Source organism: Rhinolophus hipposideros (assembly GCF_964194185.1).
Source record: "Rhinolophus hipposideros genome assembly, chromosome: 12".
Lineage (NCBI taxonomy): Eukaryota > Metazoa > Chordata > Mammalia > Chiroptera > Rhinolophidae > Rhinolophus > Rhinolophus hipposideros.
In genome coordinates, this window is record NC_138058.1 from 14434302 (window position 1) to 14445056 (window position 10755).

A 10755-nucleotide genomic window follows, 5' to 3' on the forward strand; every position below is an offset into this window, starting at 1 on the left:
TGTAGCCGACAAGCTCTCTACTGACGACCTGAACTCCCTGGTGGCTCATGCACATCGTCGCATTGACCAGCTAAACAGAGAGCTGGCAGAACAGAAAGCCACGGAGAAGCAACACATTGCATTAGCCTTGGAGAAGCAAAAGCTGGAAGAAAAGCGGGCATTTGACTCTGCAGTGGCAAAAGCCTTAGAACATCACAGGAGTGAGATACAGGCCGAACAGGACAGAAAGGTAGAGGAAATGAGAACAACTGCCTAACATTTTAAATGAACCTAAGTTGATTATCTACTTTGAGAGAGAATACCAGCAGTCACTGACTTTAAAATGCTAGATGTAAGTCATGCCAACCTACCGCTTGAATGGAGCTTTGGCCTTTGTTCTAGGGGAGGATTAATCTACTAAAGTTCCTTTATGTTGAGCAGATGCAGAAGTGTAAGAAAGTAATAAGCTGCTAGTATCCAGTGGAGCCTCTGCCCCTTAAAGCTGCTGGAAGAATCTCTGTTGGATTCTGAGTATATTTTTCTCTGCTGATATTTTTAAGTAGTTGTTGATTAAGAATGGATGCAATAGCTCTTTAGTCTTCTGTCTGGGCACATCGTGTAGTAAATCGGTGTCTGTAGGCTGATTTGGGAACCTGACTACTCATCTTAAGTTTGTGTCCTCTCAGCTACACAGTTGACCACTGGTCCTTCTTGAAACTTTTCCTTCCCTCATCTGCCAGGACACCACATTCTTCTGGCTTTTCTCTCACCTTGGTGGCCACTTCCTTACCCTCCTTCTTTGCTCAGCCTCTCAAATACTGGCATGCACTGACATTGGCTCTGAAACCCTGTATCCGTCTAAACTGTCTCCAGGTGCTCTTAACCGTCCCATGGCTTTGAAGTGTAACTGCTACCTGTCACCTGAGACATTTGTATTGCTAGCTCCGTCATCTGCCTTGGCTTTGGTTGCCTCTCCAGTGGCCGACTTGATGTTTCCAGCTGGATTGTCAGTAGTCCTTTCAAACTCAGCGTACTCAAAACAAACTTCTTGATTTCCTCTCATCAGTCTCCCAGCCCCTCCCTCAGCATGTTTCTCTCTTAAGTACACCTCTTGAGCTCAGTCCTGTTTGCTGTGAGCCAGGCTTCCCTTACTTATTTACCGGGTGCCCTGGTATTTTTGGGGGGAGGAGGGACACTTGATTACATCTTTTGCCCTGGGGTCTTTGCTCTGCCTTGTACATGGTTCTGGTTCCTGTCTTTAAACCTTAGTTCTAAGCTTGGCTATCACCTCAGCAAGGCCTTTTCTGTCCCTTCAATCTCAGGTAGAGCCCCTGCATTACTTACTCGCATGTTGCCCTAGTTATTTTCTTAAAAACAAGTATCACAGTCTGAGAGATCTGCTTTGTTTACTTGTTTACTGCTGACTGTCTGCCCTGAGCAGCACTGCATCCGAGCATATAGTAGGCACTGCCTGGCACAGGGCTGGCACTTCATAATATCTGCACTGATTGAATGGATTCATTCATTTATTCTATTGTTTCTGAGAATAAGTAAGTTAACGAATTCTAGGTAACCAGTGTTAAATAATGTATAATATGACCCATGGCTAATTGTTAGGTGAGACATAATATGCTTTTCATAGCTTTGGTTTGATTTGGCCCGTGTTGAATCTAAATTTAAAATAAGCAGTTTTCTTTGTTTAGAAAAAATTGTATTCAGCAACTTCCAGATATTTATTTTCTTAGCAGTTCTTCACGGTAGGCATTATTCACAGATGATAAAATGGAGACATGAAAAGATAATTTTCCCAAGGTCACGCAGAGGGTTGTGATGAGGCGTTGTTTGATCCCAAGTCGTTTTATTTATTTATTTTTCTGTGTTTTTGTTTTTTACCCCCCTCGTTTTTATCTCAAGTCTTTGTAATGATTCCTCCCCACCCCCCCCCTCCCCCCCCGTGACCTGGGATTCGTTAATTCTCAAGGGGGAGTGTGTGTTTCGGAAATGACAGTGTTGGTTTTATATAGGAAACAGCCTGGTGCTATGGCGCCAGAGGGACCTGTTTGAATTCTGATTTTTGCCACAGCTTTGTGACCTTGTTTGAGTCACCTTGCAACGTTCAGCTTTCTGATTCATATAAGAAGTAGAAGTGTGTTTGCATGCATGGCACATGGGGTCAGGACAAAGAAGCTGCTATTTTCGTTGTCAGTAGCCTTTTCTCTTTTTCTAAAAATACATGTGGAGCATTGGGATTTAATCGTGACTGGGTGTGTTTTCGCAGGTAGAGGAAGTCAGAGATGCCATGGAGAATGAAATGAGAACCCAGCTTCGCCGACAGGCTGCCGCCCACACGGATCACTTACGAGATGTCCTCAGGGTTCAAGAACAGGAACTGAAACATGAATTTGAACAGGTGAGGACCTGTTGGTAAGCGCCATCCGCCCTTCTACCGCTCTCCACTTTCCGTTAGTAACAGTCCTCCTTTCCTGTTAACACGCGCTGACCGTCATTCCCTCGGAGGCTGTGGAAGAACGGGGAACGATTTCTAATGGTCCCTACCCTTGGCGAAGAGGGCATTTTGTATATTGGCAAAATTGCTCCTTTTTACATAAAGCTGTATCTATGTGTTATCGATCAGATGTGTTTTGTACTGTGTCCTGGTCGTTGGAAGCCTTCAAAACTTTAGGGAGGGTTGTTGGTACATGGGGTTTCAGGAATGCAGGTAATAATACTTGGCACAATATTAATGAATGAATGGATATAGATATTATGGATTCATAATATCAGTGCACAGATATTATGAAGTGCCAGCCCTGTGCCGGGCAGTGCCTACTATGTGCTCGGATGCAGTGCTGCTCAGGGCAGACAGTCAGCAGTAAACAGGTAAACAAAACAGACATCTCAGACTCTGATACTTGTTTTTAAGAAAATAACTAGGGCAATATGAGAAAATTGACACTACTTTATCTCCACAAACTCCTGTGGATTATATGGTAGTTCTTAGATTTTTATATTTGAGGAAACTTCCCGGACACATTAAGTTTAGAAATCATTAGGATACCTTTAATCATAATTAGTTTCTGCTCAGCAAGTAATTCATAATATATTAGCTTATTACCGTGTTTCCCCAAAAATAAGACCTACCCCGAAAATAAGCCCCAGTTAAGATCATCAGCCAGACAGATGCATTTAGTACGTTATGACGATGTTCCAGAAGATGACATGACTGTATCTGAATAAATGTAGATTGTTGTACATGAAAAAAATAGAACATCTCCTGAATATAAGCTCTAAAACATCTTTTAGAGCAAAAATTAATATAAGACCTGGTCTCATTTTCTGGGAAATACAGTATAAGACCTGGTCTTATTTTCAGGGAAATATGGTATTTTGTCTTAAGAAGAGAATAAGGTTTTCCACGTAAGGAAATCTTCCAGAAAATTAAAATTTATGCCTGTATGAAAAGGCATTGTAAGTTCTATTTGATGGGTATTTTTCTGAGAAAAAAAAGAATGAATATATATATACGCCACTGAATACAACTTAATCTATTATGTTTGTGTGGCAGCATAGTTACTTTCTAAAGTTGGCATTTTCTCATTTTAATGACCTTTCCTGCTAGCCTGCTTCCTTTAATGTTAGGTTCCATTTGTAAATTTGTAGGAAGTCATACATCACATAGGACTTTTAGGAAATTTTGAAATCTTACGTAGTACAGGTGTTTCATGACAACTGTTTTGAGATTCTAAAGGCCCTCTTTGCTTGTGGAGGTGCTGTTGCTGGGAGTCTTCGTGTCGCCACAAGTGGCATGCATTTGAGATAGCGTCACTTTTTTCTGTACACTGTGTTTTATTTCAGGACCTATCGGAGAAACTCTCTGAACAAGAATTTCAGTTTCGTCGGCTCAGTCAAGAGCAAGTTGACAACTTTACTCTGGATATAAATACTGCCTATGCCCGACTGAGAGGAATCGAACAGGCCGTTCAGAGTGAGCGCATGGATTTCTTAGATAATTTTATTCAAGCCAACTTCCAGTGAGGATAATGGGATATGTGGATCGACATTAGGTCATAGAGATGCTGATGTCACTCTAATAAATTGTATTCATTTTGTAGAAAATTAGCCCCAGATTTAGTAAATTTGGAATGTAGAGAGTTGTGTGAGGAAATTTAAAAAGTCTAAAAATATAAATAACTTGGAAGTTTCACTCCTCATGTGACAGACGTGAGATCAGCATTTACGAGGCAGTTTCCCCAGCACACTTTGGTTATATCTCACATGCCCTGAGTGGAGGAAAGGGTCTGTGTGGTCCCGCGCCTGCCTCCAGGCTGCGCAGACCTGTCTCCAGCTCCATTGTGGGAGGGTTGTCTGCAGGTGCTGATTCACTGGTTCCACTCACCAGACAGACACTAGTTTACTGAAGCCTCCATTGTGGCACAATGAAAGGGAAATGTCTTCACAGTGAGGATGCTGATAAAATGGGTGTCTTTGGGGGATTAAGGAATCTTGTTTTGTCAAAAATAGGTTAAGTACTCATGAAATTTCAAGATCCATTAGTCCGTTAAGTTTATTAGAAATCTTGCATCCTTTTTCCGGAAGTATCTGAGGGCCTTAGCATAAGTCTTAGTCTAATTTAAATATCATGTTTCCTTCTTAAACATTTCTACAGGTAAATATATCTGAATTAGATGTCATGCATTGTCCTAGCTATCCCAGGAAGAGACGGAAGACTGAGTTGTGCTTGTGCACATACAGCCTCCTAGTTTTCTCCATGGCTTTAGGAAAAACAAGTCCTCATCAAATTATGTCGTGGCTTGTTGCCTCCTTTGAAGAGGCCAGCGAGAAAAGAACTTGCCAGAAACAAATGGTGGGATGGGGTGGAAGAGGCTCTATCTTCCATATGTGTGGAGTTAGCTTGCTGAAGGTACATCAGTTCTCTGGATGTGTGAGAGGACATGAAGTCAGGTGGAAAGAAAATGGTCGTCTCTCTTTTGTTTATAGGTCATGCAGTCGCTGAAGAGGAGGCCAGAAAAGCCCACCAGCTCTGGCTCTCGGTGGAGGCATTAAAGTACAGCCTGAAGACAGCATCTGCGGACCTGCCCACCGTTCCCCTGGGCCATGCAGTTGAGGCCATCAGAGCCAGCTGTTCTGATAGTGAATTTGCCCAAGCTCTAACCGCAGCTCTCCCTCCAGAGTCCCTGACCCGTGGGGTGTACAGTGAAGAGACCCTTAGAGTCCGTTTCTATGCTGTCCAAAAACTGGCCCGAAGGGTAGCAATGATCGATGAAACCAGGAATAGCTTATACCAGTACTTCCTCTCCTACTTGCAGTCCCTGCTCCTCTTCCCGCCTCAGCAACTGAAGCCACCGGTGGAGTTCTGCCCCGAGGATACAAACACGTTTAAATTACTGTCGTATGCCTCCTATTGCATTGAGCATGGTGAGCTGGAGCTGGCAGCAAAGTTTGTTAATCAGCTGAAAGGGGAGTCCAGACGAGTGGCGCAGGACTGGCTGAAGGAAGCCCGGATGACCCTAGAAACTAAACAGATAGTGGACATCCTGACAGCCTACGCCAGTGCTGTAGGAATAGGAACCACTCAAGTGCAGCCCGAGTAAGGCCTAGGAAGTCTCGTACAATCCTATTTCTTGTCAAAGGAAGTCAGCAGTAATACATGCAGGGTTTGCAACAGGGTCCCAGAATTGTCTAGAAAGGAGCAGGTTATAAATACCATTCTAAATGTTAACACCTGTTGCACTTAACGTTATTTCCACTTGCTATCATGTCGGTGAACTCCAGGAGTACTTTCTTTGCAACTTGTGTAACATTTTAGTTTTTCAGGTTTTACTGATCAGGCTTGTGAGCCAATCAAAATAATGTTTGTGATCCCTAATTATTATTGATTTAGCCCTTGGAGCAAACTGAATAAAACAAAAGATGAAAACTGAGTAGCTTATCCCTTTTCAAAAAGTGCCATTTCAAGTTCATTGTGTGTATAGAAAAATTCCTTAAGAAGCAGCAACAGAAGCAGGAAGTCCTGCACACAGTTTCCAGGCTGTGAATTGCATCCCAAAAGTCCAACCAAGGCTTGTTCTTGGCTCTGAAGGTTCTGGTGAACTGATTCCTGCAGGTCACACTCAAGGGCGAGGGATAAGCCAAAATGCCAACGTATTAATCATTGGAGACATGTCATTCTAGTGATTGAAGGGCACTGGAAATAGTATGTATCCCAACTTCTTTGATTGCTGCTACAGGAAAAAATTGTATTTTATATTGGGAACACGCACACACACACGGGACCCAGTACACACATGTATACATGAGTTTCTAGAACCTCTGCTTCCCCTTTCTGCTTGTGATGCACTGCTTTCTGGTCTGTAGCATTAAGAAAAACGTTGGTCTCTACTCACAAATTAATTCAACCCTCAAAATGGGTCATGGCTCAGTTCGGAAATACTGGTGATGTGCCTTGCTCCTTTCTGGTACCAGAACTGTGAATCTCTTCATTAAAGTGGGATCTTAAAAGGGTATGAATAATTTTGTGGTATATTTAAACTGATTGCTATAAAACCCAGAGAACTTTCTTACCTAGTTCACGTCTCTGAAGATTAGGACAATTGCTGTATTGTGTAAACATTAACAAATTCCTCCCCTTTATTTTTTGCTGTTATAATACTGTTTTTCCCCCCAAATTGTAATTTTTTGTTGGGGTTTGTGTGTTCACAAAAAGATTATTGAGGAGGCACTCTTGTTTGAGCAACATATCTGCAAATCATGAAAAAAAAGGGAGGGGAGTTCTGTTAAATTTCTGCAAGTGTGTGCCAGCCCCTGAGTTTGGGTTGGTACATTCAAGTTTGCATGATGCTCGACCTGGTCCTTTGATTTGAGGAATCTGTTGTTCCCTTTTGGCCTGGGTTGATGTTGATATTCCTTATGTTCCTCCTAAGTGGATTTTTAATGCAATAATACAACATTTAGTTTTCCCTGATTGGAACACATGCTGTGGGGACAGAGTCCCAGAGAGCAGTTTCCAGACTCTCGGCCTCCCGTGGAAAGGTGCTGGCTTGGGTAGTAGATGGCCGTCAGCTGCGGCTAGTTGGCCGTCAGCTGCGGCTAGTTGGCCATCAGCTGTAACCGGTTAGCCATTGGCCATTGATAAGACTGCCGTGGCTATGTTGGTTGGTTGGTTGGCAGGCAGAAAAGCGGACGGCAGACTGCGGATGGTGTGGATCCTACTTCCTGTGTGTGTCTCGCCCAGCCACCAGCGGGGCTGAGGGACAGGAAGACCCCTTGTTTGGGGTACTGGCAGATGTTTGCTCCCTGTGTCTCCAACCCAGCCACCAACGAGAACATAATGGTATGACTCCCCGCTCTATGGCTCCGTGGGTGTTCCTTTTTGGTCTCACCATATCCTGTGTTCTTATGTGGGGAGCGGGAGCTGAGACCTGCAGGCCGCCCCACTTGACACATGCTTTGTGTAATATCCTTAATTCCTGCAGGTAGAGGCACTCTTAGCACCTGAGGGCTGTTTAGTTCGTACTAGAAGATAAGAGGTTCTTTTCAATTCTGCCTTTCGCCCCTTTGGAAACGCATGAAATTGCAAAATATATTAACTTGCACAGCTGACTACATACCGACTTGTCATATTAGAAGTGACTGTAATTTGTTTTACTCATGAAATGTATAAAATATTATACATGATAAGGAAATCTAAATTTCTCTGGGAGTTGGGAATAACTTCCTTCTAATGTGATTATCTGAGCTGAGAAGTAAGCAACATGGAGTGGTTTATTTTTGCTCTGTAAATCAAAATAATGAAGCTTTCAATTTTCCTTCAGCGAACTTCTCCACCCCCATCGCAAATTGGAGAATAGGATGATATGGAAAAGGGGACTCTTTGGCCAGGCCTTGATTTCCCTTCCTCATCGCTAGTAATAATCATCCTCAGGGGTCACTTGCAGCCCTTTAAGTGAAAGGGGCCTTTACTTGGGCCTAAAGAGCCTTTACCTGGGTCCTCAATTCTACCTCAAGGAGGTGGAATCCAAAGAGCCAAGGTCGGAGTAAGGTTGTACATAGGCCTGGGCAGTCAGGCCAGGGAGCTTCTCTTCAGCACATTTTTATTTAAACTGCAAGTGGCAAGTTACACCTCTGCCACTCCTGACTTGATCATGAAGCCAAGTCATTTCTGTCTTGCTGAGGTTGTCTCAATGTGTTTTTAATTTTTATTAAATTTATTGGGGTAAAATTGGTTAGTAAAATTATGTAAGTTTCAAGTGTACAATTCTATAATACATCATTATCTATCACACTGTGTGCTCACCACCTAGAGTCAGTTCTCCATCACCATATATTTGACCCCTTTTTCCCTCTTTTATCACAACCCCCCCTTACCATCTGGTAACCACTAAACTGTTTTCTGTGTCTATGAGTATTTGTTTCTTTGTCTTGTTCTTTTGTTGCTTTCAGTTTTATATCCTTCATATGAGTGAAATCATGGTTCTCCACTTTTTGTCTGACTTCGCTAAGCATGATAATCTCAAGATCCATCCATGTCACAAATGACAGTATTTCATCTTAATGGCTCAGTTATACTCCATTGTGTATATACACCACATCTTTATCCAGTCTATCAAAGCACACTTTGGTTTCCATGTTTTGGCCACTGTGAATAATGCTGCAGTGAACATAGGAGTACACATATTTTTACGGATGTTTAAAGATTTTTTGGTAGATATCCAGAGGAGGGATTGCTGCGTTGTATGTTAATTCTATTTGTAATTTTTTGAGGATCCTCCATATTGTTTTCCATAATGGCTATACCCATTTACATTCCCACCAACAGTGTATGAGAGTTCCTGTTTCTCCACAACCTCTCCAACACTTGTTATACTTGGCTTGTTGATGATAGCCGTTCTAAGAGGTGTGAGGTGGTATCTCATTGTGGTTTCGATTTGCATTTCCCCAATAGCTAGTAAAGTTGAGCATCTTTTCATATATCTGTTGGTTGGTTGTCTTGGGAGAAGTATCTGTTCAGGTTCTCTGCCCCTTTTTCCCCCAGTAGATGTGTTGCTAAAGCCTATTTTAATTGGATTGTTTTTTTGTTGTTGAGTTGTATGAGTTCTTTATATATTTTGGATATTAGTTCCTTATTGGAGGTGTTGTTTGCAAATATCTTCTCCCATTCGGTTGGTTACCTCGTTGTTTTGTTGATGGTTTCTTTTGCTGTGCAGAAACTCGGCATAATAAAGGCCATATAGACAAGCCCTCAAATGTTTTGTTGAACCGGAAACATGATAGCATCTGATTTCCATACTTGAGTCATCTGTGTGGCAACACTGGTTACTGCACACACGCCTCTTCCCTTTACCTTCTCATTCCAGGAGTCCTGACTCCCGTTTTCACTTCTGATGCTCTGGTTTCTCCTATTCCTTTTACGTTTCTCAAAACTAGTTTCATTACCGTGTCCCTGACTTACAAAGCGCCATTTTCTGATCTTTATTTTTACGGTGGCTGCTTTATATGCCATTGCTGCTGCTGCCTCAGCTGGGGCGTCAGCGCAGCACTACACCCCCTTTCAGTGCCCCAAAGCTTTTCAAACCTTGATGCTGGTCTTAATTGGATCTGAATTGTGGTTTAAAAGGTTAAAAATAATTGCAAAAGCAGCAATTACTTTTGCACCAACCTAATAACTCAAACCTTTCTCCTCGTTTAAAATGTTAAACTGGGTTTAGGTTGTAAATGTTTCTCACATGAACATCAGCTAAGAATTGTTGACTGTTCTGAGAGTGGTCTTGCAAATGAGGGGCCCCACTGCATCACCAGGAAGCCACTCGTCTTAGTAAGTGCCGTTAGGGATGCAGTACTTGAGTTGTATTAAAGTGACAGTTATGAGGAATAGACAGCAAATTGAGAAAGCTAGGAATCTAAGCAAAAACTGGTAGGTTACTAACTATGGTGTAGAAAAACATCTTTTAACTTTTAGAGGTTAATATTTCACTAGTCAGTGAAATAAACGTTTAAAAAGAATGGAAACCATTCCTATATACCTTTTTTCTGAAAAATTCAAAGCAGTTATTTGCCAAGAGTGGGGTTTGGAATCCTGTAGCAAAGATAAAACCACTGAGCTTCACGTCACCCGCTTTGCACTACAAATGCACATGACACCAGGCCACATGGCCTGGTCATCAACTTTGTAGCTGCAGAGCACTGTGGTGACGGCTCCGGGAGGGCTTGGAAAGGGGAGAAGTAGCCCACTTCTCAGTGAGCACTTGGCCAAGGTGCCAAAGAACTAGAGGAAAGAGGCTGAGGGAACAAGCTTCTGGCAGCCTGGGTCTCCTTGGAAGTTGTAAGCCAAGGTCAAAGGCTAATGGGCCCAATCTGTCTTTTGCTCATTTGCTTTGACGTTGAGGAGCTAATGGAGCAGTATCTGAGTAGTTAACTACTATAATCCCCCTTCCTTTGTTTCTCAGTTAGATGTCTTAAACTCTGACATTCTAGGACCTGTGAATGGTTCCTGGCATACAGAGGATGATAAATGGAGATGGGAATAGACACGTGTAACAGACATCGGTCCAGGAGCCCCCAGATGCCAGACCTGGCAGGTAAGGATGACCGTGTTTATGTGCGAGGACTCCTGGGGCCTCAGTAAATCAGACTCGGATGTGGTGGAAGCCCCATGCAGAACGCTCCCACAAACCCCAAGTTCCTGTCAGCTTCCAGTACCATTTGAAAGTCACGGTGGTGAGAGAGAAATGCTCGAAGTAGAGGTTCTTGATCAACTTG

General features: G+C 42.8%; 1 protein-coding gene across 8 annotated transcripts in view; it reads left to right on the top strand.

Annotated features, from left to right (window-relative positions):
• Positions 1-8400, top strand: part of IMMT (inner membrane mitochondrial protein) — a gene marked incomplete at its 3' end in the record, with an annotated part of 41666 nt that extends 33266 nt beyond the window's left edge. For all 8 annotated transcript variants that reach the window (XM_081068331.1, XM_081068327.1, XM_081068334.1 and 5 more), the window contains 4 exons: positions 6-229; positions 2258-2389; positions 3835-3964; positions 4978-8400. In XM_081068331.1, coding sequence (XP_080924457.1) covers positions 6-229; positions 2258-2389; positions 3835-3964; positions 4978-5591 — 1100 coding nt within the window. The remainder of the gene's footprint in view (positions 1-5; positions 230-2257; positions 2390-3834; positions 3965-4977) is intronic.
• Positions 8401-10755: the final 2355 nt, after the last annotated feature.